At 42.4% G+C, this 17,817-nt stretch overlaps 1 protein-coding gene across 1 annotated transcript; it reads left to right on the top strand.

The window, feature by feature from the left end:
- The first annotated feature begins 1,424 nt into the window (after positions 1–1,424).
- Positions 1,425–17,817, top strand: LOC109572010 (zinc finger protein 724-like). Its single transcript, XM_070771619.1, has 4 exons — positions 1,425–1,568; positions 10,047–10,173; positions 10,674–10,766; positions 15,470–17,817. Exons 1-4 carry the CDS (start codon positions 1,554–1,556, stop codon positions 17,371–17,373), a joined length of 2,139 nt encoding a protein of 712 aa, XP_070627720.1. The 5' UTR covers positions 1,425–1,553; the 3' UTR covers positions 17,374–17,817.

Genomic DNA, 17,817 nt, shown 5'->3' with positions numbered 1-17,817 from the left:
GCTTTTGTTTGCCCCTTGTGTTCTCAGAGATATTACCCAGTTCATAACCTCTCGAATCCAGAAAGTTGCAAATGTTAATAGCTCAGTATAGTCTCCTAACTGACCTGGAGCTCTGAATATCCTATCGAACATGAGATGATGCTTTCTGCAATGAGTGATAGAAGCATCAAGAGGGGCCAATGAAGAGGAAAATGTCAAATTTTTACATAACTTCCTGCTCCTTCTGCCTCCATAACTCAGTTTGCTCTTTGCAAGCCTTAATCACATAGGTCTCAAAAAGTGGGGACTCAAAATACTAGGAACTGGAATTTATCTCACTCCCCCTTGTTGTGTTCCTTGCAATTGCCCTAGCCCCTGCAAATCTGCAAACACTCTTAATCATGCCTGCCCAAGTATAAAAACTCTGTAATCCCTTTGTTTGGGGCTCAGAGCTCTGAGTGTTATGTTCTTAGGGCCCGCCCGGATAATAAACCCGAGTAATCCAACTCTCCGAGTGCGGTGCTTCGTTTCTGCAACAATGGAAACACTTTCAGCCTCAGCGTCTCTGAAGTTGGAGGTCCCTTGCCTGCAGACAGGTGGTCACAGTGCAAATCATTTTGTGAAACATGTTTCCTCAGGCTGCAGAGGGCAGTGAAAAAGCCCTAAGTACTCAGGGTCTCCTGTGCCTTCCAAAGTGGCATTAGCGGTCAAGAACCGCTTGGTAATGCAGGATACACCAGAGAGGTGAGTTCCATTCCTGGGTCAGGAAGATCCCCTGGAGGACGGCATGGAACCCATTCCTGTATTCTTCCCTGGAGAGTCCCCATTGGCAAAAGAGCCAGGCGGTCTACAGTTCATGGGGTGGCAAAGAGTCAGACATAGCAGATAAAGGGAAGGCATCTTTGGGAAGAGTTCTGAGAACAAAGCTTTGCAGGAACCCAAGGCCCCCAGGTGATTCCCGCCAAGCACGCATTCCCCACCACCCCTCCCCCAAGGGCTCAGGCAGAGGAGACATAGGGCCACACCCATCCGAGAAAGAGCCCCTCCCCAGGCAAGCAGCCCAGCAACCTTTCTTTCTCGAAGTTCCCGCCCTAATCCTCAGCTCCAGAGAGGTCTCAGGAGTGCGGAGTGTGAGGCTGCAGCGCAGGGCTCCTAAATGGGGTCTTCACCCGCCGTGTTTCAAAACCCTCATAATGTGTGTCAGCTAGCCCAGTGGTCGGGTGCATAGTCTCCCGTGAATTGTACTGTGACCTGTTCTCAGTAATGCAAAAAGAAAGGAGAGCTCTCAGGGGTGGTCTGCAAAGAGAGTGCACCAAAGGTAAGCACCAAACACCAAATGTGATTAGCATATCAGATTAGTCTTGATTGCCGCCTACAGTTCTGGAAGGAAAGCGAAAAAAAGGCTCAGAAAACGGCGGGGGAAACAGGAAGGTTCTTTCTTCAGTTTCACTTCATCAGTTGCAGGTGAAAGAGCTATGTGGATGCCTTCGAAGGTATTTTCTCAAGCTGTGGATGTGAGTTTTTGAAATAACATCCCCAGGAAAGACTCACGGCAGCAGGAAGAAGAGGAGGAAATGGCAGCTTCTCAGGTAAGTGTCCTGTCCCGGGTCTGGGAATGTGTCTGCTTTTCCTCCGGAAATGCCTGGACTGAGAACCTGCAAACCTTTAGTTCTCTGAGTCTAAGTTTTCTCCCTGGGGGATTTGGTGTTGCCTTCTTATTTCCCCCTTTTTTTCTTATAATAGTGAAGAACTGCTCTTTAGATTAACTTCTCCGTTAAATCCCAGAGCCTCCATCCATTGTTCTGTATCTCGGCTTTCTCTAGAGCATGATGAATTCTCGAAATGAATTAGTGACGTTGAGTTGTTCACTATATGCCCTTTGTGCGAGATCAACACGGGGAGGCACTGGTACCAGAGATCCCCACTGGGATGTGGTCTGGTGTTAGGATCATCGTGAAGTAGGGGAAATGCTGTATGAATTTACATACGGATGCAGCTTCAGCTCGTTAGAACCGGAGTTACAGATTGTCCTTACAGAGTGAACTCAGTGGTCCACAGTTCTTCAGAAAAGTTTCAGAAATAAAAACGTTGCAGAGACTGCGCTCTATCGATAAGTGAAACTAGCTACTTAAATGTAGTTCAGTTCACTTGAGTGCAGTTCAGTCGCTCCTTCGTGTCCGACTCTTTGCGACGCCATGAATCGCAGCACGCCAGGAGTCCCTGTCCATCACCAGCTCCCGGAATTCACCCAAACTCATGTCCATGGAGCAGGTGATGCCATCCAGCCATCTCATCCTCTGTCGTCCCCTTCTCCTCCTGCCCCCAATCCCTCCCAGCATCAGAGTCTTTTCCAATGAGTCAACTCTTCACATGCGGTGGCCAAAGTATTGGAGTTTCAGCTTTAGCATCAGTCCTTCCAAAATTAGGCCACAGATCAGGAAAGGCATATATAAAGTGAAATTTGCTTATGACACATTCTAAAAGTATTTACTTATTCGGCTGCCCTGGTTCTTCGTTGTGGTAGGTAGGATCTTCAGTCATCCTCGTAATTTTCAGCTTCTTTGATTGTGACATGTAAACTCTTAGCTACAACATGTGGGATCCAGTTTCCTGATCAGGGAAAGAACCAGAGCTCTGTGCATTGGGATCTCAGAGTCTTAGTCACTGGAGCATCACAAACTGCCCAAACTAATATGTTTTAATGATAGATTGAGATCATAGTTTCCATAATAGTGCCAAAATACCCATGCAATGATAATGCATTCCTCCATGTACTTCTTACTCCATGACTCATGTTCACCGGTTTAGGTGTTTCTGTGAGATTCCCATGCTATGAATTTGTTTTTCTCCAGTTGACTTGAACACTCACCTGTGTTTAGCAGAGATACTGGGTTTGAGGAGTGGCGGTTTTCATCCCAAGCCCAGGCCTGATCTTTTCCAGTACACTCCATGCTCACATCACAGAGTCTCATCACAGCTTTGTATTTTCCAAAATGTTCACAAGAATCTTATTAGTCCTAATCTATGCTCAACTGTATTAAAATTTAAAATACAGCTCATTGCTGCATTTTAAAATGTATTAAAACTACAGCACATTTTTAATCCATTCATAATTACCTGAGTTTAGTGACAGGAAACTTTTTCTCTCTTCCTCCTAATGAGTATATAGCCCTATTTGAGTGTATGTCTGTACTCAGTGGAGATGAGTTTGACTAGGCTCCGGGAGTTGGTGACTGACAGGAAGCCCTGGGATCCATGGGATCCCAAAGAGGTGGACATGATTGAGCGACTGAACTGAACTGGACTGTATGTATGAAAATATTAGCATGACTTGATCAATTTTCTTTTCTTCTTCTTTTTTTTTTTTTTTTTGCTTAGTTTTTTTTGAAGAACTCTGTGGAAGGCAATGACTACCCAGTCCAGTATTCCTGTTTGGGAATTTCTTGGACAAAGGAACCTGGCAAGTTAGAATCTATGGGGTCACAAGAATTGGACATGACTGAGTGAATGAAACTTTTCTTGTCTTTAGTATTCTTTACAGTTACAAAAACTTCTCTCACCTTTTCTTAGAGCTGTCCCTGTGAATCTGTCATTAGTTAAAATTTCATTAGTTAAAATCTAAATAAACTGAAGTAAAGTTTAAGCTCTGCTATTTAATGGCTGTTTGATAAAATATGTGCCAAAAGGTATAAGAGCACCATTACTGATTTTGCGTTATTTCAAGGGCATCCACCCCCAGCACGACAACTTCCTTCCACCGTGTCAGGAACATAGTGGTTGAGGCCAAACAGAGACCATTTTCACCTGGCCACCGCCTCCCGGATATATTGTACAGCGGATTCCTCAGCCTTCTTCCCTGTCGCTTTCACTTCTTTCCCTTTTTCCCGGGCTGATTTACAGGAGCCTGGGTGTTGCCTCTGAGCCATCCCAAGAGTGCCTTCTCTTTTGAGGGAATCACCAAATGGTGAGTCACCAGGTTGCTGCAGGGAATCTCTGTCTATCTCTGCCCGTGTCACGTGATGACTTAGCTGCAGGGTTCTCAGCGGTCACCTCACACTGTGGGACACGACTGTTGGGTCAATCGGCCGTTCTGTGCCATTAGTCACTCGGAGAGACCACTGGGGGAAAAGGGACGCCTTTCTGTCAGCCAGTGACTCTCAGTACTCCCATTCTATGGTAGGTAGGCTAAGAGTGGTTTCTGTTATATCCCAGGAGGCTCTCTCATTCTCAACCCTTGGCTACATTGTCAGAAACTGGAAAAGTTTGACCCTCCAAAAGGCCTGGCTCCAATACAAATGGGGGAGCCCCAGAAATGGCCTCTGAGTGGCACACTAGGTTTTGCCAAAAGACGGGAAAGGACTCCAAATTTCCTTCTGTTCTGTTGCCTCCCTGTCTCCTGTCCCTCTCTGTGTCTCTCCATCAGATTTCCTAGATGACCCCTACTCGGCCGTTCATATCCATATGATCTCTAGGAAAGGATTCTGAGGTTCCCTTTGGTCCAGCTCTTTCTTCTATATTCAAAAGCCTGAAGGATCAAAAACTGTCCTAACATTCTGAAGAGTCCCCTTCTAAGGAAGCTGATCTCCCAGGTGGAGAGGGAACCAAGCTTCCCCCACTCCTGAACATCCTAAAAAATTCCCTTCTGACTACTCCTGTTTCTCAGGTCTGGGAAGGACCAAGCTTCCCCCACTCCTGCAAATTCCCTTAACCCTTCAGATTCTTCTGATGTTCCAAAGACATCACCTCCCACCAGAGTGGCAGTCCAAAATTTTTATCAGCTGAAAAATCTGAGTCAATTTGAACATTAGTTGGTCTATATTTTAGCTATAAAACTAAGACTACACAAAGGAAAGATGACTTTTGACACAGGATGGCCGTGATATTCTTTAGACTCTGGAGAAAACTGGTTAAAATGAAATTTTCTTTCCCTTGGAAACTGCAAAACTGGCTGTTTTTTCATTTGCATTTAAAAACAACTCTCTTGTTAAAAGTCCTGCCTAGAGCAAAGCTTGAAGTTAGGCCTTTCCGTGTCCTTGAAATACACTGTCCACTTTGCCTTAGACCTGACTCAGCCTTGGGCAAATCAGAACTTCAAGCCAAACAAACAAACAAAGAGGGTCAAAGAGATGTTTTAAGTCTCAGGCAGGAAACTATGAGGTCTCTGTCTATTGTCTGGATATATGTATATCTCAGTGTGCACTCTTTTTTTTTTTTTTTTAATGCTGAAGTTCTAAATGAGTTCTAATTTAATTGGCCTAAAGGAAAGTAAACACTTGCAAATCAGACAATTCTAAGTACAAGTGAAATTAAACTAAATGAATTTCATATTCTCGTGAACTGGGAAATATTCAATATTAAAAATCCAGTATTAATGTTTGTTTGCTAATCTAATGTAGATATGTCGAGGGTCATTAGGCAGAGTATTTTCATTGTGCCTAGGTTTATTATAAGTTAAATATTTTTATATTTTTATATCTGTTACAAGTTTGTCAACCAGCAAAGTACCTCTCGGAGAAGGCAATGGCACCCCACTCCAGTATACTTGCCTGGAAAATCCCATGGATGGAGGAACCTGGATAGGCTGCAGTCCATGGGGTCGCTAAGAGTTAGATACGACTAAGCGCCTTCACTTTCACTTTTCACTTTCCTGCATTGGAGAAGGAAATGGCAACCCACTCCAGTGTTCTTGCCTGGAGAATCCCAGGGATGGGGGAGCCTGGTGGACTGCCTTCTATGGGGTCACACAGAGTCGGACAGGACTGAAGTGACTCAGCAGCAAAGTACCTCTAGGAAAGAAAAAAAAAAAAAAAAACTCAAAGAAAATGTAAAAGAGATAGGAGTTTTCAGAGACACTCTTTTAAGAATAATTATATTTTAGAAATGTCTGTCTAAAACATTCTCTAGATTTTGGTAACCTGAATTTCTGGGGCTGTGCTACACTAACTGACAGAAGTTTATTGACTAGCTAGGTCATTTCCAAATAAAATAAGATTCTGAAACATTCATTACTGAGGACTAACTTCCTCTTACAGAGAAAGTAGAGATTTTGGACTATTCATGAATAATGCTTGATGCCATCCTGAGATGGTCTCTAGAAATTTTTTTATAAAAATTATCACTGGTATTTATGTTCACCAATCTAGAGAACGCTTAAGTTCTTGGTTGCTTAAGGAAAGTAGAATGTGTATTTTCACTAAAGAAGGTATGAGGGATGAAATTACATTTTATGAAGGGAAAAGGAAATAGATCTGACTTACAGGTGGCAGTTTCAGGATGGGAGAACAAAGTCATGTGTACAGAAAGTGGTAAGAATATTTTATGGAAAGTGGACCCCAAGGGAAGAGTTTTGTGCAGAAATACAAGTTTTCTTGAGATGTTGAGCTGCCTTTGATACTGGATTTTAAGTTTCTTTACCTCTGAAGGGATCTGTTCTGTTTACCTATGCCATCTTCGTTACTTTGGCTAAGTGAATAGTTTCCCCGTGATCTATATGATTGTATCTGACTGAGTGTTATAACCCCTTTTGAAATTTGTTCACAAAACTTCCTAAATAACTTGACTTCTAGCTGACTTTGGAATGCTTCAGAGGGCCCCTGAGACATCCCAGGGAACTATTAAACTACCTGGGTTCACTGGACATGTTACATTACATGGGAAGTGCGGTTGAAGGGGTGACAGATCTCCTCTTATTATGCTGTATGGTGGATGTTACTAATATAGATATCTTAAAATTACGTGAGTTCATATAGATCTGTGAAGTGAAGTCACCCACTCCTGTCCGACTCTTTGCGACCCCATGGGGTGTAGCCTATGGGCTCCTCGGTCCATGGGAGTTTCCAGGCAAGAGTGCTAGAGTGGATTGCCGTTTCCTTCCCCAGGCGGCCTTCCCGACCCAGGAATCGCACCCAGGTCTCCCTCATTGCAGGCAGACTCTTTACCATCTGAGCCACCAGGGAAGCCCAAATATTTATTTATTTGGCCGCGCCAGATCGTAGTTGCAGCACGCAGGGTCTAGTTGCCCAACCAGGGTTCGAACCTGGGTCCCCTGCCTTGGGAGTTCAGAGTCTTAGCTGCTGGGCCACCAGGGAAGTCACCATAGATCTGATATGCCCTAATTAAATGCGGTCAACTATAATTCCTACTTATCCTGTGAACGTGTTACAAGTCACAGCAGTGACCAGGCTACACTGTCAACTGCAGTTTAATCAGATTTAAACATGCCTTCTATGGTTTCACTCTGATGCCTTTGTAAGAATACTGCGACTTCATGATTTATGGAAAAGATTTATCTAAGGTTAACCAATAAACAAGTTTTGTTTGCTATCTGGTAAGCTGGTACCAGACTGGAATTTAGTTGAATCTCTATGCTAATAGAACAAAGTTTTCTTAGAATGCAGCTTTCAATAAGAGATTATGAATTTCTTTCCCTTTAAGTGATTTATATTCATTTTTAAAATCTTTTGTTACTTTGGTAAAGTGAATAAGCATTCCTTAAGATTATGGTACATGTAGACAAAGCTCATACTTCTACAAATATAACCCCTCGTGCTTAGACTTTTGCCATCCTGATGTCCTTAAAACATGGCCATGGTCTGCTTGTCAATCAGGGAATTAAAAATGGGTGAACAATAGCTGTAAATCAAAGAGTCAGGGCTATGGGAAATGCAACATGGCTGCCTGGCTTTTCTGGGCTCCCTGACAAACCTCATTTTTATTTGATGGGTTAAAGCCTTCCCTGGCTACAGGGTTAATGCCCTCACAATGCAAAAATTATGTTTCACTGAATATTAACTTTTTTTCATTGCTAAAGTAAGTTTCTAGTTTTGTTCATTAAAGTCTAGTGTTCACTAAGATTCACTTCTGAGATAGTTCCTTCTTATGTTATATTTCTAAAAGATTTAATTGTGTTATTAAAAAGGATACTCTTAAGTTTGTTTCTAAAGCTAATCTCAGTAAGCAATCTTCAGATAAAGAATAGATGCTCCGTGATATACAACCAGGAGATTACCATCTGGCTAGTCATTTAACAAGGCAAGTCAGATGACCTAGAGTATACTGGGCTCTACCTAATGAAAGTTCTTGACCTTTCCTTCTTAGTCCTGAGTAATAACTGCTAGCTCTAGCTATATTATTTTCTATGTCTCTTGTTTCAGAAGATTGATTCTTACGTTACTCAATGTGTGGCTGGGCCTGTGATAAAATGCTGATATGCAGCTCCACATGCTATCAATGATTGTAATAATGTAACTCTAGATATGGGAAGAAGGAAGAAAAGGGACTATTTTCCTGGACCAAGAGGCTAGTTAGACAGGTATGGTCCAGAGATTTTGCTACTCACAAGGCCTGCTCTAGAAACAGCACATTGAGTGGCCTATCAATGGATCCTTCCCTAGACCTGGGAATGAGCCTTCCCAGTGCTGCACGATACAATGGCCAAAAAATGCCCCCAGAGCATGGTCAAATATGTGGTATGAAGGGACCTTGCTGACTGGACTCTGCCAAAGATGACATCATGATAACTGTAAGCTCCTGATTTTCAACACCCTGCAAAAGGAGTTCAGAGTAGAGATCAAAAATAAGGCACTCTGCTCTGGGAAAAACCCAGAACTGGCCTTCCAAGAGTGAGATGTTTTCAGGTAAAGATTTTATGAGCCCCAATTCTGGCTTCTTCTCGTACCTAGAGAAACACTAACGTCACGAACCAATGTCCAGTCCTGGTTTTCCTGGCTAGCCCCTGAGCAGCTTTTGTACTTCTCTTCATCTTTGGGCCATGTACCTTTAACTTTCTTGTACAGTTTGTTTCTTCTAAAATACCACAAGTTTCCAAGTGGTCCTGCAAGAATATTCCCTGACCAACACCTAGACAATGCTGAAACAAGTCACCTTATCATTCCATGGACTCTCATCTCCCTCCATAAATGCTCCGTGACAGAGTAGGCAAAGGGAACCCAGAGCCCCATGGCGCCTCTGTTCAGCCTGAAGAAGCCGGAGTGGTCTTTGCCCCCTTTTCCTTGAAACTGGATTCCCAAATATGAGAAGGGAAATGGGTAGATAGTAAGACGTGAGCAGGGTATCAACAAGGGCTAAAGAATTGGCCCTAAAATAAAGAGGGAGATATGTGGTGACCCAGGGACTAAAGAGCAGATAAAACCAAGGAGGGTCTTGGAATGCAGGAATGAAAAAACAAGACCCTTAGCAACTTTCTCTCCCCCATGTTGTAACTGTTGGTGGATTTCAGGTCCTCCTCAGCAGTATAAACGGGCTCCCCTCCTACCCCATAAGCAGAAAATGTTTTTCTTACTCTTCTCCCACCCAGTATAGGTGCCTCATCCATTCAGCAAATGATCCGCAAGACCTCTATCACACTCCTTGTACCCTGGCTATGAGTGGACTAAGGACCCCTGTTCAACATCTGTTCTCATTTGTGCTGGCCTGCTCTTCTAACAGCGTCCCCCATTCTAATAAACTTTACTTCCCTCTCATTTTGTCTCAAGTCTGGAAATTCTTTTCCAACATGATCCCAGACCCCAAGAAAGGTTACTATCCTATTAGACCTGTTGAAGTCTGTAAAACAAAGTTCCAACTTAAGTATGAATTCTTACCTTAGTATTCTGTTTCATTGGGGTTCAAAATCCTCATTCATCAAGCAGAATTTTCAACATTACTAACTCAAATAACCTTGCTAAAAATGTGGCACTTTGGCCCCACTTCAGAACTCTTGGTTCAGAATACATTAAAAAAAAAAAAAATTCCTGTTTCTTTGATAAACAATTTATACTATGTCACACGAGTAGAACACTGAAGAATAAATATGCTCATGCTGCCCTGATTATTTTATAATTGCTCTTTCAGATGAGAGTAGTTTCTCTAATGGCTTGTGGATCATCACTCATCCTCTTTTGTTCACATTAGAAATTGGGTAGAAAGGAGTACTGTGTCAAAAATATATTTTGCAATACCAGCCAAGCCACTAAATCACGACCAGGACTCTGATCTTTCCCTTTTCATCTTGGATCACATAAGGAAGACTTCTCACGGCCTACTGGCATCTGTACTGTGTATTTCAGGGACTGCTGATGTTCCAGGATGTGGCCATAGACTTCACTCAAGAGGAGTGGGAATGCCTGGACCTCAGTCAGCGGGAATTGTACAGGGACGTGATGTTAGAGAACTATGGGAACCTGGCCTCCTTGGGTGAGGATAACTGCCTTCCAGAATCCCTTATCTACCCACTGGGTTTTAGTTCCGTCATGTCAAGAATGTCTTCTGAAATGTTCTGCTTCCCACAGTAGTTTCAGATCTCTGCTTTCTAGGGCAAAAATGGGTATTTGTGAGTTTAGAAAGAAAGGGGATGATTCATGATGAGTCGTTATGCTGGTGAAGTTTTTCTTCCTTGATGTACTCTGCCTCCTTCCTTCTAGGTTCGTGGTAATTGTGTAAGTTCTGTGGTATTAAATAGTTGTACCCTCTCTTAATCTCACATTGACACTACTTACTTTTGCCTTAGTACTACTTGACCAGAATCTCAGGATCTGATTGTTAGGTGTGTGTTAGTATTGTATAGCTACTGTGAATAAAGTATTTAAGAAAATCGTTTTCTAGAACAAAATGTGTTCTTGTCTCACGGGAATACATATTGGATTCGATACTGATGAATCTCTAACAACACAAATATTCCTTTCTCTGATAAATAGGGCTTGTCTCTAAGCTGGACCTGGTCACCTTTCTGGAGCAATTAGAGGATCCCAGGAATATAAGGAGAATGGGGACAACAGCCATTTACCCAGGTAGGTATGAATGGTTGGAGATGATGACTCAGATGAGAGGTCCAAGGAGCAGGGAGGAACTCATCCTTCATCACATGGTTTTGGAAGATTTACTTCAATTGAAATGGTTTTCAGAAATCTGGGTTTGTGTCTGCTACTATCATAATGATGTATCACCTGTCCCATTCTGTCTCTTAAATCATTCATGAATTTATCTCTAGTGATTACTTTTCTCCATCACAGTGTGACCTAAAAGTCTCCTCGTGCCTTGTGACAAACTGCGTTCATTCATTGTTCTTCAATTTCTTGGGGCCCTAGGAAAACTCTGCCCATTTCTGAGTAACTGTATGACAGTCCTTTTAAAGTTTCCTTCTATCTCTAGACAGAAATGTGGGAGTGGAATGGTAGACAAACTGCCAAACTTCTAGGAATACTAGGGACAGGTTTTTGTTCTCTGATTCATAATTTCCTATCCACTGGGAGTGACACATAGGACCTTCTAAATACATTTCAAATTCAAGTAATTTTTCACTTCAGAAAGCAAAACCTCGTGACAATGAAAGAATACACATCTCAAGTTGACTTCAAAGTTTCTCTTTTCCTTATATGATCTCATATTAAATATCTTTAGTGGATTTGCCCCAATTCTAACATGCTAAAATACGTTATTCTGTTATGTCATAGAATTTTAAAATAAATTGACATAAAATCTTAGCACATTTTCCACTATATTGTTAATGGTTGATGCAAACTATGATAATTTTTATATTATATAAAGAAATATTTTTTAAGAGTTCTAATTGGAATATAGCTGTTTTCCAATTTTATACTCCTATACAGCAAAGAGAATCAATTATACATATCCATTCAGTTCCACGGCTCTCTGAGTCTGCGATCATGATCTGCAGCAAGGCAGGCTTCCCTGTCCATCACCAACTCCCAGAGCCTGCTCAGACTCATGTCCATCAAGTCCAGGATGCACCCAACCATCTCATCCTCTGTTGTCCCCTTCTCTCATCTTCAATCTTTGCTAGCATCAGGGTCTTTCTCAGTGGGTCAGTTCTTCACATCAGCTGGCCAGAGTATCGGAGCTTCAGCTTCACCATGTCCTTCCAATGAATATTCAGGACTGATTTCCTTTAGGATGGAGTGGTGTGGTCTTCTTGTAGTCCAAGGGACTCTCAAGAGTCTTCTCCAATACCACAGTTCAAAAGCATCAATTCTTTGGTGCTCAGCTTTCTTCATCGTCCAGCTCTCACATCCATACATGACTACTGGAAAAACCATGGCTTTGACTAGATGGACCTTTGTCAGCAAAGTAATGTTTCTGCTTTTTAACATGCTGCCTAGGTTGGTCACAGTTTTTCTTCCAAGGAGGAAGAGTCTTCTACTTTCATGGCTGTAGTCACCATCTACAATGATTTAGGAACCCCCAAAAATAAGGTCTATCAGTGCTTCCACTGTTTCTCCCGCCGATTGCAATGAAATGACCTGACTGGTGCCATGATCTTCATTTTTTGAAGGTTGAGTTTGAAGCCACCTTTTTCGCCCTCTCTCAGTTTCACCAAGAGACTCCTCAATTCCTCTTCACTTTCTGCTATAAGGGTGGTGTCATCTGTATGTCTGAGATTATGGACATTTCTCCCTGAAATCTTGATTCCAATTTGTGCTTCATCCAACCCGGTATGTCACATGATGTACTGTGCAGGCTGACACAGTACATAAGCAGGCTGACAATATACAGGCTTGACGTACTCCTTTCCCCATTTGGAATCAGTCCTTTGTCACATGTCCAGTTCTCACTGTTGCTTCTTGACATGCATACAGGTTTCCCAGGAGGCAGGTAATGTAGTCTGGTGTTCCCATCTCTTTCAGAATTTTCCACAGTTTCTTGTGATCCACGCAATCAAAGGCTGTGGTGTAGTCAATACAGCAGATGTAGTTGTTTTTCCAGAACTCTCTTGCTTTTTACATGATCCAAGGGATGCTGGCAATTTGATCTCTGGTTCCTCTGCCGTTTCTAAATCCAGCTTCAAGAGCTGGAAGCACTGGGTTCATGTATAGTTAATGCCTGGCTTGGAGAATTTTGAGCCTTTGCTACTGTTTGAAATGAGGGAAATTGTGTAGTAGTTTGAGCGTTCTTTGGCACTGCCTTTCTTTGTGACTGGAATGAAAACTGACCTTTTCCTGTCCTGAGGCCACTGCTGAGTTTTCCAAATTTGCTGGCTTATCAAGTGCAGAACGTTAGCACTATCATCGTTTAGGACTTCAAACAGCTCAGCTGGATTTCCATCACGTGCACTAGCTTTTTGGTCGTCATGCCTTCCAAGGCCGACTTGACTTTGGACGTCAGGATGTCTGTTACTAGGTGAGTGATTATACCATCGTGGTGATCTCAGTCATTAAGATCTTTTTTTTGTATAGTTCTTCCATGTATTCCAGCCACCTTCTCTTAATATCTTTTGCTTCTTTTAGGTCCATCCCGTTTCTGTCCTTTATTCTTCCCATCTTTGCATGAAATAGTCCCAGTACCTCTATTTTTCGTAAAGAGATCTCTAGTCTTTACTGTGCTATAGATCTCCTTCCCATTTAGGTCCCACAGAGCAATGAGTAGACTTCCCTGTTTCAGTCATAGTTTTAAAGTCTCTCTTCTTTTTTAATTTCTTAAAACTAGTACTGTATTAAGTTTATCTTATTTGTTTTCAGCTTCCTCATACATTTTCTATGTGTCCTCCATTTCTGATTAGTTCTCTGTCACTATCACTTATGATTTGTAGATTGAAACATCTAATAGGCCATTCTCAGAAACATGTGTGGGAAGAAGTGGATTTAAAAATTACTGGATTTTTAGAATTTCTGAAAGTGAGTGTTTGGTGTCTCCACTTAAGATGACTAAAAGCAAGAATTAATCATTAGATTGCCTATCACCTCTTAATTCAGTGGTCCTTGGGGGTTTTCATCTTGTTTCTTCCCCTATAACGTATTTCTGTGCCATATCATTTTGTCCAGCGTTCTGTTTGTGGTCTCTGTTTTGACGGGTTCAGGAACCTAGTTAGTCTTCCTTCTGGTATCTGTCCCTTGGTTGGTGAGGTTGGTCCAGACGTTTGTGCCCTTATCCTCTCTTGATCATTTCCTTGATTCCTGGTCACTGTGACCAGAGCCCACGGGGGATATTCAGAGCTGTTGTCCCCTTGTTTTGTGGGTGTTACTGCCCTCTTTCTGTTGGTGCCTGCTCCCTGCATGGTGGAATAGGACCCCCAGATCTGATTCTTAGCTGTGATTCTGATCTGTGGTACCAGGCTGCTGGGACTGGAGCACACGCACTGGGAGAGAAGTCACTAAGTATTACTCTTCTGGGGATGTTCACCTCAGGGTGTGCCCTGTTGTGCCCTCTTCTGCATTCTGCAAGCTCTCATGTTATGTAGTGTTGGCACTGCTCTTGGCTCCACCCTAACCGAGGGCATGATGGCCCGTGGCCCTGTGGTCTCTCAGATGTTGTTTTCACAGGGTCACCAGCGTAGATTCAGTGAAGTCAGGTCCTGGGATTGCATTCAACGTGGAGCTCAAGCCACTGTGGTGCTATGGGGCAGCTCAGGCTCTGTCCTGGCCCAGCCCCTTTGTGTGGGAACCCACAAAGCTTACAGCTGCCAAAGCTACATCTGCCATGAATGAGAGAGCCCTGGTATTTGATTCAGATGCTCCGTAGGGGCTAAGGTTACAAAGCCAGTTGTGAGTGTAAGACCATGGATTGTGTTGCTGGGAGGAGAGGTTTCATCTTTTCTTCTTAATCCCTGGGGTTCAGCTGTACTTTCAGCTCCTTCTTTGTGTGTGGCCAACTCACAGCTTCTGCTCTTGAGGCTGCCCCAGAGCACAGGGGTCTGTTGATTGTCGATGGGGGAGGCCATGGCTGGGGGATCAGATGACCTACATGGGTGGAGTTCTTCGAAGTCCCTGCTGAGCAGGGGCCGGTCTAAGGGACAAGGGATGCAATGGGCTTCCTGGTTGGGTGTCACTCACCAATGGCGCTCTGCTCTCTGGTGTTTCAGGCTTCGACCACAAGCATCCCGTTTGCAGAGCTCCTCCCTCACTCCCATCACTTCAGGCTGTTTCCTCACAGCCAACAGCAGTCGTCTGCCTCAATCTGCTCTCCAAACCCCACCTTTCAGCACCCAGCTCTTGTCTACATTGGTGGAAAAGCCTCTAGGGCTGGATGGGCAAGGCTGAGGTCAGTACCCTGTGTGCAGGTCTCACTCTGTCCTGCTGCCACATGCTGGTTGCTGTGTTCTCTTCCCACAGAGAATGAGGCTCTCCTTCTGTCCAGACTGAGCTCCCCCAGTGAGGGGCTTCCCGGGATATGGAGACCTCTCCTCGCTTTCATCTCCCCACAGGATTGCAAGCCCCAACGCACTTCCTCTCCTCTTCCTTTTCCTTCTTCCTGCTCTCCTCTTCCTTTTGTCCTACCGAGCTCAGAAGGAATCTTTCTTGTCTTTTCAGATTTCCAAGGGCCTCTGCTAGTGTTCAGCTGGGCTCTGTGAGAATTGTTCCATTTCTCACTCATTTGTGGAGAGAGAGATGAGCTCCACATCTGCCTAAGCCTCTGGCATCTTGATCCTTCGGTCTCTATTTTACTTTTAAACTAGCGATGGCCATCAATTTTCTCTAAATCTTTAAAGAGATTCACTGAGAATAGCAGGGACAATTACTTGTTATTTGGTATCTTTCAGCTGTGTCTCCACAAGACACCCAGGATTTGATGCTGAAGAATCCAGCATTAGAAGGTCTATTCCCCAAAGCCAACGTAAGAATATATCAAACATTTCACCTTGGAAACTTAAATTTAATGAAAGACAGGGAATATACGAGGGTAAATGAAGGACAGAGAGGATGTTTATATGGACATAAAGAAATGGAGACACTTATACATAATGCTAATGTTACTGGAAAAATAAATGATCAACGTGCGTCAAATTGGGAAAAACACCAAGTTCAGTCTTCAACGTCGACTGAGAAATGTAAGTGTTTAAGAAAAGATGTCCCTCCTTTTTTGAAACATACATGTTCTCTAAAAAGGAACATGGAAAACCTGAAAGGTAATCTAGTCTCTACTGCAAATACTCATTCAGATAATTCGGAACGTAGGCTTCGACTAAACATGCATTCAAGCATGTCTGAATACCTACAATTTAACAATGAGAGGTCAAATTCACAATTTAATCAATTTGAGGGATCCGTGAGCAGGGGGTCTTTTTTCTTCCCACAAGAGATATTTTCTTTCCATTTCAAGGTGTATAATGTTGATGATAATGGAAGAGACGCCATCCAGCCATCATTGTTCAGTACATATCGTGATATGGTTAATACACAGGAGCTTTGCATGTATAATAAAATGAGTCAGGCCTTAAGGAAGAGCTCCAGCTCCAATAATTACCGGAGTATTTATGGTGGAGTGAGAAGGTATTCAGGCAGTGAAACTGGGTCTACGGTTGAAGGAGACTCAAACCTTATGAAACATCAGGAACCTGAATCTTCAAACAAGGACTCTAAAAGTAAGACATTTAGAAATACCTTTGATCAAATGGCACATTTTTCTTTAGATAAGAGTACTTGTAGTAAAGAGAGGACTTGTCATGAATATGGTAAGGTTTCTAATCAGTCTTCAGAACTTATTCAACAGCAGACTGTTCAGAATCCACAGAAAGAAAACAAGGGTAATATATGTGGGAATGTCTTTAGTAAAGCATCCAATCTAAGTAAACATAGGAAAATCCATACAGGAAGGAAACCTTTCAAATGTACAGATTGTAGCAAAGCGTTTAACCGTCGTTCACATCTTACTCAACATCAGCGAATTCACACTGGAGAGAAACCTTATAAATGTACAGTATGTGGCAAAGCCTTTCCTTACAGTTCAAGTCTTATTGAACATCAGCGGATTCATACCGGAGAGAGACCTTATAAATGTACAGAATGTAGTGTAGCCTTTGTCTGTTCCTCACATCTAACCTATCATCAGCGAATTCATACTGGAGAGAAGCCTTATAAATGTAAAGAATGTAACAAAGCCTTTCATAGTCGCTTACTTCTTGCTCGACATCAGCGAATTCATTCTGGGGTGAGACCTTATAAATGTAAAGAGTGTAACAAAGCCTTTTTTCACCCCTCAAATCGTACTCAACATGAGCGAATTCATACTGGAGAGAGACCTTATAAATGTAAAGAGTGTAACAAAGCCTTTATTCGGCGCTCACATCTTACTAAACATCAGCAAATTCATACTGGAGAGAGGCCTTATAAATGTGAAGAATGCAACAAAACCTTTATCCTTCGCTCACATGTTACCCAACATCAAAGAATTCATACTGGAGAGAGGCCTTATAAATGTAAAGAATGTAACAAAGCCTTTTTTCACTGCTCAAATCTTACTCGACACCAGCGAATTCATTCTGGGGAGAGACCTTATAAATGTAAAGAGTGTAACAAAGCCTTTAATCTAAAGTCATATCTAACCTATCATCAGCGAATTCATACTGGAGAGAGACCTTATAAATGTACAGCATGTGGCAAAGCCTTTTGTCAGAGTGGTCATCTCAGTAAACATCTGAGAACACACACTGGAGAGATACCCTAGTAATGGAACAAGTGATGGAAGAGAATTGTCCTAAACATGCATCAGAAAACACAAGAGTTTATACGAGAAACCTATGGAGATGATGTAACAAGTATGTAGAAAGGTATTTAATCAAAAGTTAAATCGAAATAAATATCAGAGATTGCATACTAGAAGGCATTTCATCAGTCCTCTTTTCTGAAGTTTCTCTGAAGGAGAATGACTGTAGGGAGTACTCCATAGTTAAAACACATAGAAAGTGGATATATTAGCATAAATCGTGAGAAGAAGGTTGATGGTGAGAAAGTTACAATTCTTAGTAATGTATGTATGCTTGTTAATAATGACGTGATTTGAGATTATTTGAAGTGAATGTTATTAAGCCCTCAAATCATCCATACTATGCTTTGTTTCTAGTGTGTTTGCAGACAGATTTTTGATGGTTTATTAAAGATTAGCCTTTTA

The sequence above is a fragment of the Bos indicus genome, chromosome 18 (assembly GCF_029378745.1).
Source record: "Bos indicus isolate NIAB-ARS_2022 breed Sahiwal x Tharparkar chromosome 18, NIAB-ARS_B.indTharparkar_mat_pri_1.0, whole genome shotgun sequence".
Lineage (NCBI taxonomy): Eukaryota > Metazoa > Chordata > Mammalia > Artiodactyla > Bovidae > Bos > Bos indicus.
This window is presented reverse-complemented; position numbering and strand designations above follow the sequence as displayed.

Excerpts from the sequence above, each read along its gene's own strand:
- LOC109572010 (XM_070771619.1), top strand. Across the intron at positions 10,174-10,673 it reads TGGGAACCTGGCCTCCTTGG|GGCTTGTCTCTAAGCTGGAC; the intron begins GTGAGGATAACT and ends TCTGATAAATAG. Across the intron at positions 10,767-15,469 it reads GACAACAGCCATTTACCCAG|CTGTGTCTCCACAAGACACC; the intron begins GTAGGTATGAAT and ends GGTATCTTTCAG.